The following is a 27,984-nucleotide window of genomic DNA, read 5'->3' as shown; positions in this document are numbered from 1 at the left end:
GAATAGACAGAGAAAAAACTGAAAACAGGATATATTATGTGAGAAAAAAAATCTATTTTCAATAAAAGGAAAAAATACAATAAACAAGTCTATAAAACAAATAAACATTAGATAAATGACAGAGCCTGTGGTGTTCTGTCACAGCAGCAGAATATGGATGAGGGGAAATTACGACAGAGTTTCTCTATGTATCTTTCATAGGCTGTTTGTGTGTGAAGACTCCCCAGGTTGGCCTGGCTCCCCTCTCCCACTCCCACACTTCTGAAAATGATGGCCACCGACTGGCTCTAATGAGGATGGAGAGTAGAAAGTGCTGGAGGACTGGAGAGCCAGAGAGATTTCACACTGATGAGAGAGCCAACCTCAGGGTCAGAATGCAGCAGGTGCGAGGAAAGGTTAGCTGTTCTCACCACCCCTCTGCAAAAACTAAAGATGGCTGAACAGAATCTGCCTAGGGGCAGGAGCTGAGTTGTACAGTTTGTGCAGTTAGATTTAGGAAAAGCAACTGCTAGTGTGTGTTAGGTCCCTACTTGCTACAGGGCATGGCTGGCCCTCCCTGCCCTCCACCTAGGGGTGTGGCTTTCCCTCTCCTAGAGGACCTTCACTACTTCATCCAAGCATCTTAGTTTCTCTGCCCTTCCCTCTTGCTCTGTTCCCTTTCTCTCTCTCTTCTTTTTCTGCGTGCACCCTTCTCCCCTCTCTCTCCCTCCCCCTCCCACACTGCTTCCAATAAATCTGCATTTACATAATACAGCTTAGTCTCGCCATCCCATTTTAATCCATACGTGTGTTTGAGTTGTATGTGGAGAGAGATGAAGAAGTAGGTTTGCACATTTTTCTGGAGCTTAAGGTAGGAACCTGGAGGCAGGAATGGAAGCAGAGGCCGTGGAGGAGAGGAATGCTACTGACTGGCTTATTGCTCATGTTTGCTGTTTACTTTCTTCTGTAGCCCGGGACCACCTGCCCAGAGGTAGCATCTGATGCTGCTCTCCACAGAAAGTTTCAAAAATTGCATCATTTTCCATTCAGAGTGGGTCTAGTGTCGGGGTACCCCACAAATCTCAGAGCTGGAAGGGAGACATGTGCACAAGGTGAAGAATGAAACTTGAGTCAGTACCATATTTGTGGGCACTGGGTCAAGACTTCCAGAAACTGACCTCCAAAGACTGACCTTATAGTTTACTCTTCTTACACATCCTTTCTTTTATTTTATTGTTATTTACAATTTATTCACTTTGTATTCCAGTTGTAGCCCCTCTCTCATTTCCTCTGAGTCCCAGCCTCTCTTTTTCTTCCTTCCCTACCCTTCTTCCCTAGTCCGAAGATAGGGGAAGTCTTTCTTCCCTACTGTCTGACCCTAACCTAACGGATCCTATCAGGAATGCCTGGATCCTCTTCCTCTGTAGACTGGCTAGGTTGTCCCACCAGGGAGAAGTGATCAAGGAGCGGTCAACCAAGTTCATGTCAGAGACTATCTCTTCCCCCTTACTAGGATACCCACTTGGAGACTGAGCAGTCTATGGGCTAAAACTGAGCAGGGGGTCTAGGTCCTCTCTATGCATGGTCTTTCATTGATGCATCAGTCTCTGCAGGACCCCTGAGCCCAGCCCTTTTGGCTTTGTTAGCCTCCTTGTGAGGCTAGGGCCTAGACATCCTGCTCAGATGTAGCTCATAGGCAGCTCAGTCTCCACATGGGTTCCCTAGTAAGAGGAGCAGAGGCTGTCTCTGACATGACATTGACTCAGAGGCTGGATCTTTGATCACTTCCCTGTGGGCGGGGGGTCATCCTTGCCAGGCCACAGAGGAAGACAATGCAGACAGTCCTGATGAGACCTGATAGGCTAGGGTCAGAAAGTAAGGGAGGAAGAGCTCCCTTATCAGTGGACTAGGGGAGGGGCATAGGGGGAGAAGTGGGAGGGAAAGTGGGACTGAGATGAGATGAGGGCGGGGGCTACAGCTGGGGTACAAAGTGAATAAATTATAATAAAAAGAAAAACTAAAAAGGAAAGATGTTTTCATGTGACAATTTTATTACAACAAAGCTTTGGACATAGCTACATGGAAACTCCCTAGAGAGATAGCAATGTACCTTTACAATAAGAAAAAAATTATTGGCTGATAAGCAGAGTTCATGGCTAGTATTTACAGGAAGGATCATAAGGGTAAGTATAGATTCTATAGGTGGAAGATGAAAAGTACCTCTTTTATAGGGATCGGTTTTATTCAGTGAGACAAAGCTTCAGATTAGGGCCTAAGTAATGCTGAGGATATTGGGGGGCGGTGTTTCAGGTGGGAACTGGCTCTATAGAATAGCAAAGGCTCACCAGGTTGTTTCTCCACTTTCATTGGCATTCCGGGTGACCAAGTGTCATCCATTTCCTTGTGTTGAAGAAAATAGGCCATCATAATTGACAAACTTGCTTTCTCTAACGCCCACTATAAGCTGTTCTTCCTACAGTCTGGTAAAGATGTAAACTACTTAATTTAAACATCAACCTGGCATTTCCTTCTTGACAACTGCATGAGATCAAAAGATGGCTGAAATTTATAGCATTCCTCTTTAAATTCAAGCGTCCACACGAAGATCAAGAAACCAAATCAGTTCTTTTTGTTATTAACACACAAATCTTAACTGAGGGAAATGTCCGTGTTATTTCTGCACACAGATTGAGTTGCCCACTCTTTACTTTTTCTAAGGCCACACACCCAAACTGACAGTGGCTGGAGAGACTCTCCAGGATTAAAGCAGCAATGCACGGAAGGAGTTCCAGGCTGGGTGCCCTTTCTCTCCTGCCAGACTCACTCTTATTAGCTGAGTGATCTTGTTTAAGCTTCTTAATATGCCTACTTAAACTTTAGATTCCTTAGTTGCAAGACCAAACGAAACCAGATGACCTCTACCGGGAACCCAGTATGGCATGTGGCGCAGAGTTTCCTTTGACTTCTCATAAGGGTTACTTCTTACTAACACCACTTATTAATTATTAAAATTTTACATGGGTGAGAAGAAACTAGCTTTAAAAAAGTTAAGTTTGACAATGAAGCAAATTGAAAATACAGTTCTGCTTTTCTTATATTTACAGACAGGTCTTACAGAATCATGAGTGTGTTTCCTTAAAAGTCACTTGTGGAGACTGAGCTCTGTACCTTGTACCCAAAAGGTTCCTGATCGCTTTCATGAGCACTTTCCCACCAAACCCAGTGGTCAAACCTGCCATTGGCATATCTGCCTTGTATTGTCACTGTACTCCCTTTGTCTCACCTACCGTGTTGATAGAAACTGACCTCAAGAAAGGACACAGCTCCCATGGTATGTATGTCTGGTTGATGATAAGTATTTTACTGAGGACTTTAACAATGAATGTCACAGGTAATAAACACATTAGTTATGAAATGTGATGTTCTTTGTCAAATAAAAAAAATCTATGTGTTAAAACTATAAATGGCAAAGTCTTGGGCATTCTACTGTTTGCACTTCAGGTCAATAAAGCCTATTGACCCTTATCTTCCCATCATTACCATGGTCTGACTTCTGATGCCCATAGGCTCTCTGCTGCCATTGCCCAAGCTGGAAAGGGCTGGCCATGTCTGGCCATCACTCTTCCCTCCCTTTTACTTCCATAAAGAAGGCTTTTGTCTGCTGTATTCCTTATGCTTATTGCCAGTTGTAAACTTTGGCACGATGGGAGAGATGTTCCCTCTTATACCCGGGGCTTTGTATCATTTAGAAATGTTTGCAAACCTCCATAGCATCTTAGGTGTCTCTGATGGGTGTAATTCTGGGATTACACACTTTGGATTCTCAGTCAACATCCATCACACATAGAAAACAGTTTTATTGTGGTATGGCCTGTATTCAAATCCAGAGCACCAAAAGCCAGCATAATTAACAGACCCCCATGACTTGCCAATTAATTTTTTCTATTATTTTTGTTACTATTGGTTTCTTCAATCAAATGTCAAGTAAACTCTTTTGTCTCTGGAATTAGAAAAATTCACGGATGCGTTTGAGTATTTTCTACCAAATATAAAGTACAGCCTCCTTGGAATAGACCACTCCCTTGGCGTATTGGCTGGACCATGTCAGTGCTAAGTTCTGTATATGTCCTTCATGGTCCAGAAGCAACTCAAAATGATTCTCATTTCAACATCTTGGGAACAAGCTCCAGATCCTCTTCTCTCCTTATGTAGGTCAGCTACTATGTGAGTGTTCAGACAGTGTGTGAGTGTCCTGACAGTATGTGAGTGTGCACACAGTGTGTGAGTGTGCAAACATACCCAGTAGTAGAGTCCAGAAATCCAGTAACCCCAGAGAGCTGCGGCCAGTTGAACTCATCAGTGAGAGCAGATGGCAAGTTGACGAAGGAGTTCTAAAGGAAAGAAAGAATAAAGTGCTAACTATCAAATTGTCACTTGATTTGTGCTGGTGTGAGGGTGCACATGGCCTAAGCCTGGTTCTCCCCCTCCCTGTCTTCCCCCACCTTTGGCGTTGAAAAGAGATGGTTCATCTTCGACTGTCAGCTTTATAAGTAGAGCCTCACACACATGCTCACAGCCACCAGGTGATATTTCATGCTACTTCAGCACTGCCAGCCAGGGGATCGGGGCTACATGTAGCTCCTAGACCCCCCAGAGACAGGAGCTAAAATCAACTTTTTGTACAGTTAATCTAGCCTGCAGAACATCATTATTAAAAATTAAAAAATGGACCTGTGGCCCCTGGTGGTTATTGCAAAATGTTGAGAGCTTATGGCCTGGAGTATTGATGCAGGAATGTTCATTTGAGTCACATTTCTATGGCTGGTGTGGACTTGAGGAAGAAAACTGTGCCTAGCCATAACTGATTATTATGTCTTTAAAAAAATGACTCCTGGCACAAATCCTTCAAGGGGCCCAAATTCTAGAAAGAGATCACCCAAACAGGTGTTGGAAGCCATCTGCTATGTTATTGATTTGTCAAAATCAGCCAGGTAACAAACAGGTGTTCAAATGCAGCCATGATCCCCAGCTTGACATTTGCCTCAAGCTGGTTTCCAGTGGTGTTGGGTGGTGGTGGTGAAAGAGGGAAGGCAGGACCAGGAAAGATGGCTTCTTGAGATACAACTGCCCTGATTGTGAGTTACACGTTTTAGAGGAACAAAAATGATTCTTTGAGACTCCCCAGAATATCTCAGAGGAACATGAAATCCATGACTGAAACACTGTTACCCTTTGGTGCTTCACGCTCAAACTTTCTGCTCTAAACTCTTCTGTTGCTGTGACTCAGCTTCTCTACATCATGGTTTGTATTTCTTCTACCACTGTGAAGCAAAACCTTCTCCTGCCTGTTATGATTCCCCCCATATCTTTTTGCTTACAATGTATGTTTGCTGTAGGATTTGGGAATATTCAATTCTGCTAGAGAAGGCAAGAAAAGCAAACAGAATGGATAAAACTCATAAGCCACATTAAGCAGAGATATAAGCAAGCAAATGGTGTGTGAGATGTAGGTAGAGTTAGAAGCTGCTTACACATAAGACATGCTATAAGTTAAGAGAAGAATGTACTCCTGTCCTGTGCTCCTCCATCACCCTTTTCTCTGTTTGACTTGGAAACCAAGATGGACCTAGGTTTTAGGGTCTTATGGGGCTTGCTCTTTCTTTTACAGGAAAAAAATTACGTAAGAACTCTGCCTAGCATGCAGAGCCCTGTCTAGTTCTCTGTCTTAACATATGAGTGGAGGAGAAGGGCATTCTGAAAAGTGCTGGCAAGGGAAGGGCCTCACTCTGGGAATCAGATCTGTCTTCAATGTCCAGTGCTACAAGTGCAACAGAAGTCTACAATTTGAATACAGCACTTAGGGACATGGCTTCCACACACCAAGTGATGGGGGAAGAGATTGAGGGGAAGTGTAGGACAAGTGGGGAAAAAAATGGCAGCTGATAGTGTCTTTGAAGCTAGGATCTTCAAGCTCCCAGCATTCCCTCAGTATCTTTCTCCGGAGAACTGGACCTCAATTACTTGGCTAGTTCCCGAAGTCCTTGCTATTATCCAGGAAGCTCAAACTGCTCTGATGTCATCTCTATTAGCATTTAAGCTGTGGTGGACAGCAGCTGATGCTGAACTGCAGCTGGGACTCTAACAAGTTTGCATTCCATGGCTGTAGTCCAGATCAGATGCATCCATTTAACACCAGGGACTTGAATGACTTCAATATAATGCGGAGCTGTGTTTTCCTCATTGAATGTTTTAGATCTCACTCATGGGCATTTTGGCAAGGCCTGACTGTTTCTAAAGAAGCTTGTCAGGGAAGGTGTGGTTCTAGCAGTTCCTTGGGTTCAGTAGTGTCTGATTCGGCAGGGCTTTGGGGAAGATCCGAAGACCTAGGAATGGGGTAGCCAGTTGAAAGAGCAACACAGCGCAAAGCATGTGCTTGGGACGGTCCACCCCTGGCTGAGAGGATCATGTCAGGCTTCGAGGGATGTAGCTTCTTGTCAGATAAAAGAAATTTTTTGAGTAGTCCAATAGCAGCATCCACAGAGTCCCTCCTACCCGCCTGCCTTCCTTAGTAAACTCAGTAGATAAAGATGAAAAGCAACAGTCATTAATAATAAACGTGTGAACGCCCTTAAAAAAGAGAACATTTAAATCGTACTAAACACTAAAGCCACATTCGTGCAACATTATACCCAAGATATTTCTGGCATTTACAGACGGAGAAACACAAATGAACGTTTTCTACATCAACTCCTGCTTATTTCTCATGAGCTTATTTCTCATGTTCTCAAAAAGTTCCCTAAATGTAACTTAAGTGCATATGTGTGGAAAGGCTATATTTACTAAGAAATATTCCAGTTAAACTCAGCAAGGACCAAGCTGATTATGACATTGCTTCAAGTTTTTTCTCTATGTTTTCCAACGGCATGTCTGAATTTATATATCACAATTGACATATGCATGTTACTTTCGGTAGCAGTCTCTTAAACATGTGTGTGCTTTCATACATTGAGAAAACTGATGTTTTAATTTTTATTTTTTATTAATTACAGTTTATTCCCTTTGTATTCCCCCTGAAGCTCCCTTCCTCCTCCCTTCCCTTCCCCACCCATTCCCCTCCTCCAGTCCACTGATAAGGGAAGTCCTCCTCCCTTCCTTCCTTCTGATCCTAGTCTACTAGGTCTCATCAGGAGTGGCTGCATTGTCTTCCTCTGTGGCCTGGTAAGGCTGCTCTCCCCTCAGGGGGAGGTGATCAAAGAGCAGGCCAATCAGTTCCTGTCAGAGACAGTCCCTGTCCCCATTACTATGTAAGCCACTTGGACACTGAACTGCTGTAGGCTACATCTGTACAGGGGTTCTAGGTTATCTCCATGAATGGTCTTTGGTTGGAGTATCGGTCTCAGAAAAGACTCCTGTGCCCAGATTTTTTTTGGATCTGTTGCTCTACCCTGCAGGGTATCAAAGCAGATGCTGAGACTCACAGCCAAACTTTGGGCAGAGTGCAGGGAATCTCATGAAAGAAGTGGGAAACTGCTGTTTTTTTAATTGTTAATAATCATTAAGAAAATATAATAATTTGGATTCATGCCTAGTTTTTACTTCTATTTATTGTGCATTGGTGTTTTGCCTGCATTTATATGAGAGGGTGTCTGGTTTCCTGGAACTGGGGTTGCAGATAGCTATGAGCTGCCATGTGGGTACTAGGAATTGAACCCAAGTCTTCAGGAAGAACAGCCAGTGCTCTTTATCACTGAGCCACCTATCCAGTTCTCATGACTAGTTTTTAAGGAATATTTGTTGTTGTTGTTTTGGTGTTTGAGGCAGGGTTTCTCTGTGCAGCCTTGGATGCCCTGGAACTTTCTCTGCAGACCAGGCTGGCCTCAAACTCACAGCTATCTGCCTTGCTCTGCCTCCCCAGTGCTGAGATTAAAGGTGTGCACCACCACTGCCTGGCTTTAAAGATTATTATTATTTTTTACTTGCTCTTTAACAGTATTATAAATTTATGCACTGCAGCTTCATAATATCCATCCAAAATGACTCCTGGCTCATGACAATTTGAAGTCATTGTGTTAGCAAGCTAGTACTGTATTCCTCTGAAGCTTTGCTAAGTGAGAGAGAGAAAAAAAAACAACCAGCGACATCAGTCACATGCTATCTGGCTCTTCCAATGACAAAGGACGCTCTTTGGTGGCATTTGCTTTGCTCACTGGCCTTCCCCTGTAGGCAATTTCCACAGTGTGTTCTCTTTCTTAACATTCCTAACTGGGCTAGACCCGAACTTACTGTTTTCAAACAGTATGATGTCATTTGAAGGGATATGCAGGTAACCATTATCAAAAAGGATATGAAAAGTATCAATTAAATAGGTCATTTATATTTACTTACCAGGAATTAAACTGTTACAGAAAACAAAGAGAGATTGTTGCTTTAGAAAGAAAGAAGTAGCTGCTGAGTTGGCATTTCCGTAATATAGAGCCTCAACGCTGAACAATCAGAATCAAAATGACTGTTGGGTCCAGAGCTCCACTGGCCTGCAGTTCCCTCATCGTGCTGCAGGTGGCGCTTGTGAGCTTCTCTTGTTAAGGCTTTTCAGCGTGTGACTGTCACAGTAAAGCCAGTTCAAGTCCTCCAAACCTGTGGGTACCTGAGTGTCTTTTCTTATACAAACACCAAATTATCCAACTTTTGGAGCTCCCCTTGACTTACTTGCAAAGTTAGCCTCTCTGGCCTCATTCCTTCAGGCTTTGCTTACATGAATGCATTCCGTAACCAAACGGTACCCATTGGCGAGCGTTCTAGAATGTGCTGCTGTCTAGGTGTTCCAGTCATAAGTAAAGTAACTGCCATTGAATTCCCCTTACATGAAAGGCGCTGAGACAGCAAATATGCACAAATTGTTTAACTTGATGACAGACCACCTTGGAGCAAGGATTTCCTGCTTTCTTTCCTTCCTTTTTCTGCCATCTCCTAGAACTTTTCAGCTGGCTCTGTTGGCTCATAGCATGGATCCCAGACAGAAGGACTTTGAGTCTGAAGCCAGTCTAAGCTATGCTGAACCTCCGCTGCAACCCCTCCCAGTAAAAAGGAGAAGAAGAAGGAGAACTTTTGAGCACACACCTCCATGTATTCGTTGCTCGATATCCCCTTCTGAAAAGATGCCCGGACAACTCTTCAACCAAACAGCAGTAAACTGATGTCCAGTCACTAACTCCGTGTGTGGGAAGGGTCCCTCCCCACCCTGGACCCTACGGCTGCTGGTATAGTTCTTAGAGGATTTCTATAATGATTTGGGGCAGAAAATTCCTTTCTATCATGTGGGCTAGGTCCTGCAAGGTTTCAGCTACAGAGGACGTTTGGATCAAATACCCAGGCAACAGGGGCTGGATTTGAACCTAGACTTGATGGAACTAAGAAGGGAAAGGCGTCTCGATGCTCAGTGTGTACACATAGCCCTGGCTTTTTCCACAAGCCTCAAAAGCCTATGAAATAAAAACTGGCTGATAGCCACAGGATTATCACCATGGATTGCTGTAGCCAGGAATCATCTGAAGAAATGGGCGGGCATGGGAGCGTTAGCAGGCCTTCTGGTGTTGGTCTCCTTGGTTTGCCTGTGGTGTATATGCAAGATTAGAGTCTCACAACAGCGTAATGCAGCCATGATCATTCAGGCCTTTACAGCCATTGAAGCAGGACAGTCTCCCCAAGCATGGTTGACTACCATAAAAAGCTAAAATGTTACGCTCAGGATGCGAGGCTAAGCACTGTACTCAGGGTCAGCCACTTTCGACCCAGAGAAGAGCATGTCTGATTGCATGTGGGTTGATGCCCCAGGTCCCGCCTCTGAGAAAAAGGTATCAGACGGGTCTGATGCTCTTCGGGTGGATGACACCTAAATGAACATCAGTACAAAGTCCCAATTTATTTCTAATATCAGAGATCAGACCTCTACTCTTGCCTGATGCGTCTAAAACAAAAAGGGGGAACTGTAGAGAGCTGCGTAATGACACGCCTTAAAGATGGAGCTGGTTTCCGCCTTCCACTTTCCCGATGGTGAGTGCTCTCTGTCACAAACAACTCCACATTTGGCTAAGGCTGAGGATCTGGCTTGCTTCCATGTATGTGGACCTATCTGCGTTGCCCACGTGGCATGCTGGGTTTGGCTACCCAGAGGCTATTTAAGCTGTGGGCTGGCTTTCCCCAGGGTCAGATGATTGTTCAAGGTTCCTGAATAAACTGCATTGAAAAAAAAAAAAAGAAGGTAGTATGAAATAATGTTCATCTGTGATAAGATTTTCTTACTTGTTTATATGTTAAATCTATAAAGTACTCACATTAAAATTCCCTATTTGTGTTTAAAAAAAAAACTGGCTGAACTGGAGTGCTAGTTGTTGAAAACAGGCATTCTTGGTTGCCTCGGATGGCCTGTCAGTCTCTGAGCTTTGGGAGTACAGTTCACAGATCTCAGCTCTCCCCTTTTTGTCTCTATTTTTCTACTATGGAGGCTGCATTTAACAGACGAAGAGTTCAGAGTGAGTATTTTGGGGATAAATACCAAAATACCCAAACAGACCACACCTTCAGATGCTCAGGATCCATTCTGGCCTCCGATGGGGACAGGAAGCTCTTTAATTAATGGACATGACATTGTGGAGGTCTATGGTGGGCACATGAGCTTCTGGGAGAATAAAAAGAGAATATCTCACTTGATTCCTCCCCTGTGATCCCAGGGTAGATTAAGTATTACAGTTGTAATAAAATAACATTTTGATCCTTAAATATCAATGAAGAAGTTTAACTTTGTGAATTTGCTTTGTGTGCTTTATACACTCCCAGATGCATGAGATTGAAGGAGGATCCCTGTGGAGTTAAAATTCACCACACACACACACACACACACACACACACACATGAGAGAGAGAGAGAGAGAGAGAGAGAGAGAGAGAGAGAGAGAGAGAGATCAATTACCAGAATGGCCACTTTTGGGAATTCATTGCATAAGGAATGTAGCCAAGAATCAACTTCCATAATTTCATCCTCTGAGGCATTCCTTCATTCTTCTGTGCCACAACTTTATCACTAATAAAACTAAACTTAATAATGGTGCCCCATGATTGGTTGAAGTGCTTAGAAAGGAGACATATGCATGAAGTTGGCTTTGCAGGTGTTCAGTGAAAATTAAGGAAGCTCAGGACACTATGGCAGTGCTCAGAAAGTAAGCTTGTGTTACATATGGGGCATAGGGACAGAATCTTGGAAGCATATGTCTGTTGTAAATGCTAAGGTCTAAGTGTCTTCCTCAGAATTCATGTGTTGAACTCATACTTGATGTTGAGTGTTAAGAACTGGAGCCATTGGAAAGTGAGTCAGAGGATACCCACTGTGAATGGAAGTAGTGCCCTTATAAGAAAAGCTGCCCCATTCTGCTTTGTCTTCTTTCACCAACGGAGAACACAGCTGACTGCACCATCTTTGAAGCAGACGGCGACCCTCAACAGACCACTAAACATTGTGTGCACTGACCTGCGACTTCTCGGTGTCTGTAATTGTGGACAATAAGCTGCTATTATCTATGGATTACCCAGTGTAAGACACTTTGTTATTGTGGCTAGAACTGATGAAGACAGTGAGTCCTATAAAGCTTGAGAGAGAGTGCCAGGCAAAGAAGGGAAGTGGAAAGTAGTTCAAACACGGGTTGTGCCAGATGTTAACCATGAGATTAAACTCATTGTACTTTGTGCACAGAAGACCAACTAATCTAGTGCAACCAACTGTTTTCGCATTTATTAGCTTAAAACAAGCTACAGTTAAGCAGACCAATAGCAAAGGCAGCTCAGCATCTATCATCATGCCCATTAAAACTTCAGCCATAGGTCGTCTATCACGGTGCCCACGAAAACTTCAACTGTAGATCATCTATCATGGTACCCATTAAAACTTCAACTATGGAGTCTTCTCTCTGATCCTGTGGCTTAAGTTCGCAGTAAAAAAGCGAATATGGGAAAGTATGAAGAAAATAGAATGGAGGGAGAATTGAATCTTTCAATGTTTTACCTAATTACATTTTTTTTTACCTTGTCAAATTCTTATGGTCTTTCTCTTTCCCCTTTCTATTATTTATTATTTAAGCTCTAACCCTGTGGTTTATTTATCCAATTAATGAGGTGAAGGATATAACTGCTTCATACCATGTACGAACATTGTAAAATTGGACTCCACCAAACTCCATTCCTTCCACCAGTCTTTTTTTAAAGGGTCATTGGAGAATTTTATCCAGATTCACAAAAGCATGAAAACAGGAGTTTAAAATGTCTTGCTTATATGCCAAAAATCAAGAGTCAGTTATTTTATGGAGCCAGTGAATTTCTTTCATAACCAGAGAAATAAATTCTTCAAGGTCAAAAAAAAAGCAACCAAAATTGTTTATCATAAAAATTTCATTTTTTTGACCTTTGTAAAGGTTTGGTTATTTATTTTGTTTCACCTGAGGTTGGTTTATTTTATGTCTGTAAGTGTTTGCCTGGTGCCAGCAGAGGTCAAAAGAGGCCATCAAGTAGATGGGAACTGGAGTTATAGATGGTTATGGGACACCATGGAGTTCTCTGAAAGAACAACAAGACTCTTAACCTTCGAGCCCTCTCTCCAGTCCTGGGATAGGTTATTTCTAAAATACCTTCACTTTCATTGTTCAGGGTGTCATAATCCCACCCCAAGGCCCCAGGTAATATCAGGAATTTGATATCAGACGAGCCTTAATTCCATTCAAGTTAGAGATGTAAGAAGACCTTACTAGGTCCACCTACTAACCATGTCTGCCTGAGCTGGGCTCTCTCCCCCCACTATATTAATCATAAACAATGTTCCCACTTCCTTCTTCCCTTCTATTATCTTATAGTAATAGGCTGTCACAAAACATTGTTGCACACTGTGGTGGTTGGTTTTTGACTTGATGTAAACCCAGACATGTCTGGGAAGAGGAAACTCACTTGAGAAAATGCCTGTATCAGATTGTCTGTAGGCAAGCCTGTAGAGCATTTTCCTGATTAATGATTGATGAGGGAGGGCACAGCCCACCAGGGGTGATGTCATTGCTAGGCAGGAGATCCTGAGTGGTATAAGAAAACAGGGTGGGTAAGCTAGGAGGAGTCAGTTCATAAGCAACACTCTTTCAGGGTCCTGCTTTAGTTCTTGCCTCTAGGTTCCTGTCTAGGCTTCCCTGAGGGCACTGTAATCTGGGATATGCTAGACAAACTCTTTCCTCTCCAGGTTGTTTTTGGCCATGGCCTTCATGACAGCAGTAGAAAATACACTAAGACTCACACTCTTGGCGGACCTTGGTTATTTCCTCTGCCCCTGCCCCGTGTCACTTCTCCTCCCTTCTCCATTTACTTTTTTAAACCACATGTGCCAAAATCTTGTAGGAGCCTTTTTTTTTAAAAAATATTTTATTTATTATTTGACAATTTCATACATATATACAATGTGTCTTGATCATATCCACCCAAATTAGCCCTCCCACACTCTCCTCGAATGCCCCCAATGTGTTCCTCTTCATGTACACGTCTTTTCTTTTTAAAAACTCATTGAATCCAATTAGTGCTGCTGACAGGCATGGTTACAATTCACAAGTGGCCACACCTCTAAAGAAAAAGGACTTCCTCTCCTCCAGCACCAAGCAATTGCCAATAGCTGCTCTGCTTACTAGCTTAATATTATCCAGGTCTTGTGCAGATAACCATAGCTGCAGTGAGTTCATTAGTACAACAGCCATCTTGTCTCTAGAAGACAGCATTTTACAGCACTCTTCCTCATCCTCCAGCTTTTATAGTTTTTCTGTCCCCTTTCATACAATGTTTCCTAAGCCTTACAAGGGTAGGTATAGATGTCTTATTTAGGGCTGATGTTTAACAATCATTCTTAGAACTCTGACCAGTTTTGACTCTCTGCATTGACTGTTCTCTACAACAAAGAGAAGCTTCTCTGAATACGGTTGAGAAGACCACTTACATATCAGGACAAACATAAATATTTAGAACCCATACTTCCCAAGCCATGGGCTTTTTTGGAGCAGGTTTACAGTATCAAGCATGAATTCTTTCCTGTGGACCAGGACTCAAATCCAATCATAAGGGGATTGGTTAGCTCCACAACAATAATACCACTATTTTAGCAGTGGGAATATTTTGCCATCAAGTAGCATCCACTGTTGGGTAAATTGATTGATGACTTTTCTTTCCCAGTGTCCTTATTAGTACCCTTTGGTAGTATGGAAACTAGGCAGCATAGAGAAAAGGTCCAGATAATTTCCTGCTTGATGTTTTTATGTCCTGTATTGAAAGTGTATTGTGTTTTCAATATTTGGGTCTTACCATCTAGTTATGATTGGCTATCATGGGCAATGGCAATAGCATGTGTTGTTTTGGGGGCCTTTGGGGCATCCTTATAGGAAGATATCCTATGCCTGTCATTGAGGTTTTTATTTAATGAACAACATCCGCTGGGGAAATATTGTCTATCCATGCAGGATCCCCTCATTCAAACAACTTATCGTTGATTATATTTTTAAATTAGTATATCAAATGCTGGGTTTCCATAAGGGCTTTTCATACATCCTTAGTTTTGCTTAACCTGTCACCAGCCCTTTCTCTCCCATACCATACCATTCTTAAGCTTTATATGACCATCATGTCTCCACTGTGGCCACTCAGTTTTGTTGCCATATAAATGCACCCCTACACAGTATTCAAATGAGCCAACATGACTATGTTCAAATAAAGCCTAATTTAATGCATCACTGTGCCCAAGGTCTGTAGCTGGCTAACTTAAGCTTTACCTCAAATAAGTCAGTTAGTGTTTCTAACTCAGGTGGCTTTTCTATCCTATTTCAGTCCATTAAGCTGTTACAACAGGATACCGTAGCTGGGTACCTTATGAACAACAGAATGTATTCTGGAGGGAGTCTTAGAAGTCCAAGATTAAGGTAGTCTATACTGTGGATGGTAAGAGTCTATATTGTGTGTATCACAGCTGACTTCTCCTTGCTGAGCTCTGACTTGGCAAAAAGGGCAGGAGAACATCTTACAGCCTTACAGCCTTATACTTGCTGCCCTTCATGATGATAGAACCTTGATGTTTTGGTCATTGATATTATTGCTGTCATTTTTGGTTTTGAGACTGATTTAGACTACATGCCAAGACTAAGTGAGGCCATATACATCTCTGGAGAGAGCTTGGTACAAAAAAAGGCTCTCTTTGCCTTCATTCCCTACCATTCTCCATAACCTAGGCATATGGCCTCACCAAAATACAGTAGAAAGTAAATAGAGTTCATAGCTGAAAAGCCATGTGCCCATTATTTCACATTAAAGATAGAGAAGAATAGATAAAAACGGATTACTAGAGCTCCAAGAGTGAAAAACAGTCTCAGGGAGCTTAAAAATCTAGCTGGGAAGATAAATTTGCAACTATAATAATAGTATGAACACAGAGCACTGTGTTTTATATTATCCCATTTTTATATTTGCTATTATATGAATTTTGGTATCCACTCCAAATTCATCTCTGAAAAATGGCAACTTGATGCTGACAATTTTAGAGGAAGCCTTTGGGGAGTTATTTATTCATCAAGGCTCATACCAGGCATGAGCCTTGTAATTCCAGCCATCAGGAGGCTGAAATAAGAGTGGTACAGCCAAATGGTGGCTGGTCCTATAGTTCTATTAATTGCTTGGGGAACCCCCACGTCAACTCTTACAGTGCCTGTACCAGTTTATCGCCCTGTTGAAACTGCATCAAGCTCTTCTTTATCCTCATCCTCGATAGCACTTGTTGTTATTGGTTCTCTGGATGACAGCCATTCTGACTTTGGCAAGTTGAAACCTCAAAGCAGTTTAGACTTGCATTTCCCTGATGGCTGAGGAGGTCATCAAGCACTTTTTCAAATGTCAAATTATATATGTGTGAATGATATGTGCACATACATATAAAACCTAATTTACGAATTGTTTTCAATGGCAGTGTTTCCTTTTCCTTTTTTCTTTTTTCTATGTCCCAGATGGATTTGAGATTCTTGGAGTTTTTCCCTGAGATGCACTAATTAAATGAGGTCCATTTAATGAGGTCCATGGTTAATTTGAAGGTGAGTGGAGCCAGGTGTAGACACAAGTAATCCGAGGACAAGGAATTGTTTTCTAGTCCTAGTGCTCAGTGGGTAGCACAGGAATGGACCAGTACAGATTCCCTGTGGAAATCACGACCTACTGGCTGGGAGAGCAGACATGTGGGCTAGGTAATTATAAATGCCTTTAGGAGGTATGGTGCTTAAAATAATTCCGTCTTGCAGATTGTCATAACCATGGGTACTTGGCATTTCAATCCTCTCCGAAGGCAGTAGGGGCTGAACTGGTGAGTCTAGGTTTGCACTGGAAGGGAAAGCCCCACTGACCTGCTCATGCTGAGCTCAGTGAGAACGACGACGTAGAAGCCAGAAACAGGCCATCTCACCCATGCTCAAGAGTAAGGGAAGGGGGTAGAAGAATGACCTTTATCTTGTGATGCAGTGGCTGCTAGAGACGACCTCACTGTGGTTAATGCTACTGTCTCTCTCTGACAGAATAAATGAGTGGTAACTAGAATTGAAGAATTCCTTCTCACCATTTAGCATCTTTCATCTGCTGCCCTGCAAGATGTCAGACAAGCAGGAAATGTAATTTTGTTCAGTTTTTTTAAATCACACAACAGCCTTTCCTCATCTTAAAAAATAATTTAAAAAAGGACTTAAAATGCTCAGATATTTTAGGAGTGGACACGAAGTTAACTCAGATTGAATTTCCATATTTTATGGGCACCATGAAAATCTGCCTTTATGCATGGTGGAAGCTTCTTAAGTACCCAATAAATCCGGAGTATATGAAGCAAGGGGAGTGAGGGAGCGAGGTGCGAGCCCTGATCCCGTCTGCCCTGTTTGTGGGCTAATAAAGAGTTGCAGAGCTGACAGGCAGAATCATCTCAAAGAAGAACGAAGCACACAGGTCTTAAAAGACTGAGCTGCAAGCTCTCAGGTGAATATGCATTTCCTGCAGCCAGATTAAGAATCCTTTTCGTCCTTGAAACACCACAAAATTCAATCTGTGCCCCTTTTACCCTACAGACAACAGCTGGCCAGGGGTCGCGCTAAGATGTTATAATAGGACAGTCAACGGTTTCACACGGAAAACAAACATTTGAGAAACTGATTTTTTTTTTCAGAATCTTTTCTCTTCCTCCACTTTCTTTCCCCGACCCATCATGTAATTCCTGCTCAATGAGAGGCAGCATTTAATATTTTGAAAATAACATTTGAGCAGATGGGCGAGCAAGCAGGAGGGCGGTGCCTATTGTCGGCCTCCATGACCTTTCAACCTCATCTTCTTTTCTGATAAAGCAATCCAAGCTGTTATTGTTTTTACTTTGAAAGAAAACAAAAAACAAAAGATATCCAAACACTAGCATCCACGTTCCTTGATTTACTCTGGTTTTCTTTGAAACATTTCTACAGTGAGGTCTTCCTCTTGAGGCAGGTACTTTGATTTGTCCCTGAGTACTAAGGTGTGGATGTGCTGGAGAGAAGCCAAGCCTTGTTTATCGAGGGGGGGGGGGGAAAGGCAGGACTGTCTTCTGACCCTCAGGGGAATGAAGCCAGGAACCATGAGACCATGAGGGTGACTCTCACCGTTTCCCTTACTGAGCTACAGATCTATTTCCAGATGAACACACTCCTAAGCCACTTTATGGTGAACTGGCCTCTGGGGTGTGGGCTACATAACAAGGCTGGCAGGTGAGGAGAGAGAGGCTGTTGCAGGGAAAAAAAAGCCACAGTGGATACTTTGGAGTGGTGAGATGGGTTACAGGGTATTTTTTTGTCTTATTGGAAGGCAGAGGCAACGAAGGCATGCGGGGTGCTCTCATACGGGACAGAACGGCTTGCTTCCCCATAGACCTACACATGTATGCTCACCGATTCCTCTTATGGGAGGTTATTTTTGAACAGGGTACAGCACATTATGGCTCATAGGCTAGATCCTGCCCACTTCCTGTTTTGGAAAGACATTTTTCTATACCCCAGCCACATTAATTAACTTACATATTGTCTGTGGCTGCGTTTGTATGCTAACAGCAAAGCTACGTTGTGACATTGGGATTATATTATCCCAAAATATTAAATAATGTTTAGCCTAGCTCTCTAATGAATTGTCAGAAATTTCAAACATATTATTAATTTAAATATATTTTAATTGAAATAGAATTACATCAATTTCTTCCCTTCTTTTCTCCCTTGAGAGCTCTATTTCCTACCCCATTTTCAAGCTGCTAGCCTCTCATTCTTTGATTACTAGTGTTACACACACACATCTGTGAATATGTATACATTCACATAAATACAACTGGATGAGTCAGTTTTTGTTGTTTGTGTTGTATGTGGTTTCAAGAGAAGGGGGAGGAGAGACAACTAAAACAGTTGTTTTATAAAGCCTCAAGGAATCATATCATTTTATATTTAGTTAAAATTTTACACAATCTGTATAAGAATGAATCTATATCTTTTTTTTTTTTTTTTTTTTCAATGCAGTTTATTCAGGAACATTGAACAATCCTCGGACCCCGGGGAAAGCCAGCCCACAGCTTAAATAGCCTCTGGGTAGCCAACCCAGGCGTGCCACGGGGGCAATGCAGATAGGTCCACATACATGGAAGCAAGCCAGATCCTCGGCCTTAGCCAAATGTGGAGTTGTTCGTGACAGAGAGCACTCACCATCGGGAAGGTGGAAGGCAGAAACCAGCTCCATCTTTAAGGCATAGCATTCCGCAGCTCTCTACAGTTCCCCCTTTTTGTTTTAGACGCATCAGGCAAGAGTAGAGGTCTGATCTCTGATATTAGAAATAAATTGGGACTTTGTACAGATGTTCATTTAGGTGTCATCCACCCAAAGAGCATCAGACCGTCCGATACCTTTTTCTCAGAGGCGGGACCTGGGGCATCAACCCGCATGCAATCAGACATGCTCTTCTCTGGGTCCAAAGCGGCTGACCCTGAGTGCAGTGCTTAGCCTCGCATCCTGAGCGTATCATTTTAGCTTTTTATGGTATCCAACCATGCTTGGGGAGAATGTCCTTCAGACTATCAAAGCAGACGCTGAGCCTGATGGGCAACTGTTGGGCAGAGTGAATCTATATCTTTATATGTATCTATCTATCTATCAATGCATCCTCCTCCTCCTCCTCTATCTATCCACATATATAGAAATTATTTCACTTAGGTTGACAGTGTTCTTCAAAAGAACCAGTCCTTCAAAATACCCAGTCCCAGGCACTAGAAAACTCCTTTCAAATGATGGATCAGTATAGTCCATGTGGCTCCCACAGCAATAAAGACTATTGCTGATATAGCCTTTGGTTGCCTCACAGGGGTTGAGGGCTGGCTCCCATTGCCGAAGACACTATATACATGTGTGTATGTCCCCTAAAGGCCTATATTTTAATGCTGATGGGAAATAGGAGACTCTTGAAGACGAGAAGTCCTTAGGTCACTGATAGTATGACACTGAGGAGAACTGTAAGGACTTTTGTCTACTTGCTTCCCAGCCATCAAATAGGCAATTTTGCTCTGTGACATGGTCTACCTGTATGGCCTAATCACAGTGTTAATGCAACAGGCTGATCAATCTTGAACTGGAAGCTCCACAACATTTTCTCTTTACTAGTTAATTATTTTGGGCATTTTGTTCCAGTGACAGAAGCTGATTGACACTGTGACCTCTTCAGCAACTGTCATCAGGATGCATGTCTGCTCTGACTCTAGAAGGCATTTGAGTTGTCTGCTTCATTGGTTTCTTACCCACTTTTTTAGTTGACACATTGCTACAACTCTAACAGCCTTCCAGGTTGAGTTTACCTTGCTTAAGTTTGCCTCTAAATTAATGTGTCCTAACCATTGGAATCACAGTAAATGTTTTGCAATTCAAATATGTCTAGTGCATTTCTCAGCTTTAAGACCTTCAGGCCTCTGGATGAACTTTGAATTACTCAGTGTGGCTTCCAGAACCCTGGAGAGCCACCCCACCCCCACACACCTCCCTAGCTCTGCTCTTGGTTTCTCTACCTGTGTTTGGCGAGTTTCAGTTTAACTTCATCAAACCTCCTGCTTTAAAGCCTTTGTCCCTTTGGTCTTTCCACTCTGGAGACACTTCCATGTAAAATGTGGGTTTCTTCCTCCAGGAATCCTTCCCTCCAATGTGGGGTCAGGCACTCTTCCCAGCCTGGGCTGTTCTGGAATTGCCTCTGCATGAGCAAGAGGGCTCCGTGAGGACCTGGCCATATTTGATCACAGGGCTTACTGCACAAAAGGCTTGATGATAGTGCTTGTTGACTTGTTCAATTCATGGATAGTGCTCTGAGGCTGGGCCTGCCTAGTAGGACTCTAGGAATACTGCTTGAGACGTAGTTGATACTGTCAACCCATGCTACAACTACTAAAAGCCAGACTACAGAAACCCAAGACCTCTGAGTGCAACATTCTTCACACATACCAGCTGGACATAATCCTTATACCTAGGCCGAGTCCTTTTATAAATGGTGAAACTCTGTACATAATTCTTTAAAATACGAAGTATTGTTTTAGTAGCATAATTCACACTAGTCCTAACGCAAACCACAAAGCAGTTCAATATCCAGCAATGGGTCAATGGTTTGGTGCATGGCAGCATGTTCACCTAAAAGGGCACCGTGGAGCATCAACAGAATAATCAGCGACAGACTAAATACGAACATGGATAAGGACAGCAACTGGTGCTAACTGACAAGCTGGAAATTTCCAGGGACTAGACACATAGATAGATGCAGATGCATGTACACTGGGGATGCATTGGAAAAGAGTGAAGGAGTACGAAGAAAAACCAAAGATGTGGGGTGATAGTTTGCTTCTCATAATTGGTCCCACTGTCATGATTGATGTCTTCTTTTCTGATACAACATTTAAAAATATTTGAAAACCAGTTTGCTATTTAAATGTTAGGATAATGTTTTCTAGCTGGTAGAAGTAGGAAGTCATTTGAAGCAAGTTCTTATTAATTTATGTATTTTTATCTTTTTTATTCATTACATATTTGACATTTTAAAATATTTAAAAAAATTAGTTCTTATTTTAATTTTGTATGTGTTTTTTTTTTCTGCTTGTATGTCTTTTTATCACATATGTTCTGGCCTCAGAGGCCAGAAGAGGGCATCAAATCTCTTAGAGCTGGAGTTACAGATGTTTCTGAACCATCACGTGTGCTGGGAATAGAACCAGAGTCCTCTGGAAGGGCCGTCATGTTCTCAACAGCTGAGCCACCTCTTTGGCCCAACATTTATAATTAGGAAAAGCAACAAAGCAAATCTTTACTTCTGTCCATCTCTTACTTTAGGCAGACATACTTCCTTTTCCTTTGAGCTGCACCACCATCATGTGACTTATGCTCAGAGCTGGTTTGGTGGAGGGTGTGATGTAGTAAGTGTGCTTGTATAGGCTGTCCTGACCTTTTACATTCTGATATCCTTTTGAGAAGAATATGCTCTGGACACATTGTCCACCTATGACAGACAAGTAACATATGGAGCTGACAAGGGTCTAATATGGAGCTTGGACCTAAAACTAACACAGCTTGACCTATAACAGCTAACTCATGGTTGTATGAGAAGAAATCACTGTTGTTTTAAGTCACTGGAGATTTGTACTGGTTGGTGGCTATTGTGATAACTGGATGATAGAGATTTATTTTCAGTATCAGCTTACTAGAGATACCTCTTTTGTTCTTGTCCTGGCTTCGCTCTTATCAAGTGGTATGCTATACAAGGGAGTGCTCCAAGCTGCAAGTGGTTAGGCTTTTAGCTTATAGAGGAATGTTATCCCAAAGATCTTTTTCAGAACCCTGAAATAACAACAGCTTAAAATAGATGACAAAAAGACACAAAAATACCACTGTTGTCTTTCTACCCATAGTATTGGGACCATGTTGATAAGATTTGTAAATACTGATTACTTTCATACCTGATTTAGTTCTATCCCAATTTCCTGCCCTCCCCTTTTAAAGACATAAACTCACTATGCAACCTTTGCTGGCCTGGGACTCCCTATGTAGACCAGGCTGGCTTCAAACTCATAAAGGTCTGCCTGCTTCTGCTTTCCAAGTGCTAACATGAAAGGTGTATATGACTATGCCAGCTCACCAGCCCATTTTCACATCCTATCTCTAAGCTGTTTATTGGTGGAAGGGGAATAATCCAAATCTACACTGACAATCACCACTGTGCAGCAATTCAATAATTTTGTTGTCGTACAGAGTAGATGAAGACCATGACAGTCCACATCTGTTTTGTTTTATATTTTTTTGTTGTTTATTTATTTATTCACTTTACATCCCATATGCAGCCCCTGCCCTGTTCTCCTCCTGGCTCTACTCACCCACCTAGGCCTCTGGTGAGAGGTCAAGTGTGGGAGGCATGTGGATAAAAGCAAGGACACCGACCAGCCTTTAAGCACACCCACTGCCATGTCAGACCTCTGCCAAGATCCTTGCTCTGGTTTGAATCCAGCACACCTTCACTGCACGTTTTCATAGCCCTTAGCTACATGAAGCATGTGGCCTTCTCTAAGATAGGCACTATCACCACATATTAGTTTTAGTTAAATGGCTCATTCAGGATGACAGAGATGGGAGTGCTATGCCACTTTTAGTTGTGTGACCTTGAACAGTATACGAAAGTTCACTGAACATTTGTCTGTAAAATAAGGCAGTGTCTTAACAACACCAGCCACAGGGTGTTACACAAAGGCTAAGCAGAGCAATAGGCCAGTGTTGCCAAAGCTCATTTCCTTTTTATTTAAATAAAACACAACAGAAAAGAAACTCTCCGAAGTCTTGAATTTCAGTACTTGATTCTTAAACAATACAAAGTTCAGGAGAATTAGAGAGAACCATCTATCATTTTACTACCTAAATATTTATATATTAACAAAATGTTCTCCAACCCATCCTTCCAATTATTTTTCATTTGTAGTTACACACATACTAACACTCTCAGAATGGTTCATAAATGTCACTTTGTAACTTGGTTTTATCCCAACAAGTTGATACAAATATTTTCTTGTCAATAGGCATACCCATTAATATATGTAATTTTATATAAGTTTTAATATGTATATATTTACTTCATATACAAGTTTTAATATATACATTTTATATCACTTTAATATATATATGAGTTTAATATATATTGAAACTTGTACAAAATTGTACCATTTTAATATATTTTTCTTTATTTTTTACTTTTAATTTCTTTCCTCATCTTTGCATCTATAAATAACTCTGAGTATTATTCATAATTCATTTATAAATATTGCTTTTCTCATATATTATATTAATCTTATTTAGCATCCCTTTCCTCCTGGGCTGTGTAAGCCCCAGTTCATGCTCTTCAAGTCAGTTTTCATCGCTCTGCTTGAGTCTCATTAGTGAGCTAAATAACAATTGAACCCATGTCAGTTACATATTTGTATGAAGCTATGAACATTTAGAGGTGGGATAGACCTTCTTTGAGGCAATTTCAGTGGAGGCCCCTGTCTAAACTCCCTCCCTACATTTATTTATCTATTTGAAAGGATAAAATAAAAAATAACAAGTTTCCTGGAGGCCTTTTTATAATATGTGTCATTATGAGGGTTCATCCATTCCCTTCCCTACTGCTCTCCCATGTCCCCTCCTTCCCACTAGCTGGCTTCCTTCCTTCCCTAGCTGGTCCTCCTCCTACTTTCCTATCACAATCACATGTCTTCCATTACCCCTTCTATGGCCCAGCTCTCTTAAGATTTCTTCCTTTCCTCTCACAATCCCCTTATAGCTCTGTGACCTGCATTTCACAGATGTAACACACACATGGATATTGTTATAAAAGAGTTTAAATTCAAGTTTTGCATATGAGATAGAACATGTAGTATTTGTCTTTTAGAATCTGACTTTTGTTGTTGTTGTTCAACATTATTACTTCTAGTTGCATTCATTTCCCTACAAATGTCTTCATTTCATTTGTTGTGGGTTATTTATATTTTATATTGATTTATCTTTTTAGTTAAACAGTTTGTTACTCCTAAACCAACTGTATACCCAAATCACCACACAAGAGACTAGGATTTATTTAATTAACCTAGAGCACAATTCTGGGCAATAATTACTCCATCCTAAACCTCCAAGCCCACATAGCTTCCTCCCATTCAGAATTTTAGTGGTAACTGAGGTCCAGTTCATCTCTCCTCATGATTCCAAGTCTTCACCTCTGGATCTCTGCTCTCCTACTACTCCCACTCACTTCCTTCTCCTTCCCTCCAGACCAGGATGTCCCATTCTGTTCTCTCCATTGCTCAGCATTGTGGCTGGTTGTTTTATTGACAATACGAAGAACACATGGTGGCATTTTTACACAAACTTGAGGCAGGTGATGCTTAGAATAAGCATCACAATGCAATGTCTGGATTGAAACCAGATAGTGGGGTAGAGAAATCAGCCTTTGATTGAATAAGGGTAAATTGTACACTTTCCACAAGAACATTATACCAATATTCCCCCCTTTAAGTCCAATAAAGGCTCCTTTTCTTTTAATACAATAATAATTATAAAACAGTTAAGAAAACTATTAGGGAAGATTTACATGTGTAATGACCAGTCCATGTGTATTTGGCAACTTAGGAGAAAGTATCTGATTATCCTATCTTGACAAGTTTAGCTGTATACAGCTCCATTGCATACATACACACACACACACACACACACACACACACACACATATATATCAAGATTAAAAAATTATTCACTCATCTGTTGATAGGTATGCAGGCTGCTCATTTTTTTTGGATATCATGAATAGGTCAGCCATAAAGACAGATATGAAGGCACCTCTGTGGTGTGCAGACTTATCATATTTCAGGTATGTACCCAAGAGTAAGATAGCTTGATCATATGGTAGATCTGTTTTCAGATTCTTGAGGATCCTCCATATTCATTTTCATGGTGGCCATTATCAGTTTACATTCCCACCAGCTGTGAATAAAGGTTCTTCCTTCCCCATATCCTTGACAGCATCTGTTTTCTTGACAATAGTCATTCTGACTGTGGGGTGGTGGAATCTTTTTAAAAATTTAGCTCTTAGAAATTTTCAGTAAAATGATAAGGCAGTTTAATCACATTTCCTCAATAGCTAAGGATATTGAGCTCTGAAAGTATTTACTGTTATTTTTATTTATTCTTCTGAGAACTGTCTATCCAGCTCATTAACCTATTTTTGATAGCATGTTTTTTGATGTTTGATTTTTGTAGTTCTTTATACATCTTGATATTAATCTTCTATCTTATGTTAGTTGGCAAAGATTTTTTTCCCATTCTGTGTCTGTCTCCACTCTACTGCTTCCTTTGATGTATAGAAGACTGTTAACTTCATTTTTAGTTCTTGATATTATTTCCTGTGCTGTTGAAGTCCCATTCAAAGAAAAATCATTGTCTATGCCTATATCTTGAAGTGCTTTCCCCTAGCAGTTTTAAATTTTCACGTTATATTAATGCTTTATGCTTTTTACCCCTTACACTGATTTTTATGTAGTATGATAGTTAATAGATCTAATTTTGTTCTATTACATATGGAAATCTAGTTTCTGTAGCACTATTTATTAAAAAGAAGCTGCCGTTTCTCCAGTATATGTTTTTGATAGCTTGGTCATGAGAGATCAAAGGATTAAAAATCAGCTATTATTATAAAGTTTAAAGCAAAAGCCTGAACTAAGGCCAGCTAGGTGGAGACATGTCCAGCCACCTTTGGGGAAGAACTAGCCTTACTGGATTCTTTCCTGACCACTAGTTATACAGTTGCTAGGAAACCAGCCCATACTGCCAGGCCAGAACTGTTTGTGATCTTAGTGCCTAAAATGGACCACTCATTTCAAAAGTCAATTTTCCTTACCCAATCATGTAATGCCAAAGCATGTAAGTTCCCGCTTACATTTTCCCTTCAAAAACCCTGTTCTCCTAGACCATGGGGCCGCATTCCTCTCCTGTTTCTGTAGGAAGTTTCCGTCCCGTGTTCAAACATATATACAATAAAAAACCCTCATGTATTTACAGCGGAGTCTATTCCTGGTCTTTTGGGGTCTCATAAACTGGGCACAACAGTCAAAAATTAGGTCATTGTAACTCTGTGTATTTATTTCTGGATCTTCTATTCTATTCTGCTGGATTACATGCCTGCCTTTGTGCCAGTACTGTGCTGTTTGTGTTACTACGGTTTTGCAAGATAAATTGAGGTTAGGTAACTTGAAAATCATAGCTCTTTATGCTAATAATTGATGCCATTTGTGCTTCCACAGAAATTTTAAGCTTTTTTTTTCAGGTACCTTGAAAAACATCATGGGGTTTTAATGGAATCAAGTTGAATCTGTAGGTTACTTTTGGTAGTATAGCCACTTTGGCAATATTAGTTCTGCCTCTCAATAAAAATGGAAGATCTTTCAATATTTCTAGTGATGTCCTCAACTTTTTTCTTCAACATCTTGAAGTTTTCATTGTTAAGATCTTTCATCTTGGCTGCATTTAATCCTAAATACTGTAGTACTTTTGAAGCTATTGTGAATGGATATTTTCTTTGATATCTCTCCTGGTTAAAAATGTTCTTAAATTGGCATACAGAAAAACTACAGGTTTTTGTATGTTGATTTTGTATCCTGCTACTTTGCTAAAAATGTTTATCACATACAAGTTTCCTAATGTAGTATGTAGGGTCTTTAAAACCATAGGATTTTGCCATTAGCACGTAGGGATAATTTGACTTCTCCTTTTCCAATTTGTAGGCTTTCATTTCTTTTTTTTTTTTTTTGTTGTTGTTGTTATCTTCTTCCTCTGGACAAGATTTTAAACACTATATTGAATAAGAGTAGAAAGAAGAGGCACCTCTGTTTCAATCTAGATTTAGAAGAAATGTTTTGATATTTTCCCCATTTAGAACAATAGTGGCTGTTTTTGTCTTATTTAGGTTTTATTATGTTGAGTTATGTTCTATTCCTAGATTCTTCCTGGTTTTTACTGGGAAGGGTTACTGAGGGCTCTTTGCTTATTCATCAATTGAGATGATTGTCTAACGTCTGTCCTTCAATCTATTTGCAGATCAAATCAAGCTTCTTGAATTACTTGTTTTGAACCTACCTTGCATGCTTGGAATGAAAAGATTTATACTCTAATTAGTGTATTTTTTAATTTGATTTGAAATTTTTTATTGGGACTTGGTTTATAGTTTTCTTTCTTTGTTATGTTCTTTATCTTCTTTTGACATTGGAATAACCTGGATAGGATGGGTTTGGCAAATGTCTTTCTTTTCTATTTTATGGGACAGTTTGAGGAACATTGGTGTCTGTCATTTCTTCAAAATATGGCAGAATTCCACCGTGAATCCATCTGGTGAAATTTGTTGAGAGGCTTATTATTTCTTTAATTTCATTGATTGCTGAACAACAAGCTCCCAGCATTCCTCCAGTGCTGGGGTTATGGGTATATGACTATACTTGGTCTTTTACCTAACTCAGTTCCTCATATTTGTACAGCCAACCTAAGTACTAATCCATCTGCTCAGCCCTTGCTTTGTAATTTTCCATTTTTTCTTATTGCAAACATTAAAAGTTTATGTTATGTTTATAATTTTCTTTGGCTTTCTCTTACAGTATCACGATAAAGAGACTGGTGTACTTTTTAAACCTGCCTCCCCCAGGATGGTGTATGTATGGTATGTTTTCTAAGTCTGAATGACTGAGAATGATGTTCCACAGCTTACAGAGAACAATAGCTTTAGAGAGCATTTTAGATCTGTATCCTTTCCTCCCAAAGCACTGTAGAGGCAACTTTACTGTGCTTTGAAATTCAGTGTTGAGACTGAAATCTGAAGCCAGATGGATTGTTACTATGG

General features: G+C 41.0%; 1 protein-coding gene across 1 annotated transcript in view; it reads right to left on the bottom strand.

Moving 5' to 3' along the window:
• Positions 1-27,984, bottom strand: part of Aoah (acyloxyacyl hydrolase) — a 226,754-nt gene that overhangs the window by 79,320 nt on the left and 119,450 nt on the right. Inside the window, exon 12 of the mRNA XM_060372382.1 lies at positions 4,279-4,370. Within this exon, the coding sequence (XP_060228365.1) occupies positions 4,279-4,370 (92 nt within the window). The remainder of the gene's footprint in view (positions 1-4,278; positions 4,371-27,984) is intronic.

The sequence above is a fragment of the Meriones unguiculatus genome, chromosome 19 (assembly GCF_030254825.1).
Source record: "Meriones unguiculatus strain TT.TT164.6M chromosome 19, Bangor_MerUng_6.1, whole genome shotgun sequence".
In the NCBI taxonomy this organism is placed as follows: domain Eukaryota; kingdom Metazoa; phylum Chordata; class Mammalia; order Rodentia; family Muridae; genus Meriones; species Meriones unguiculatus.
The sequence above is the reverse complement of the archived record's forward strand: the minus strand, read 5'-3'. Positions and strand labels throughout refer to the sequence as shown.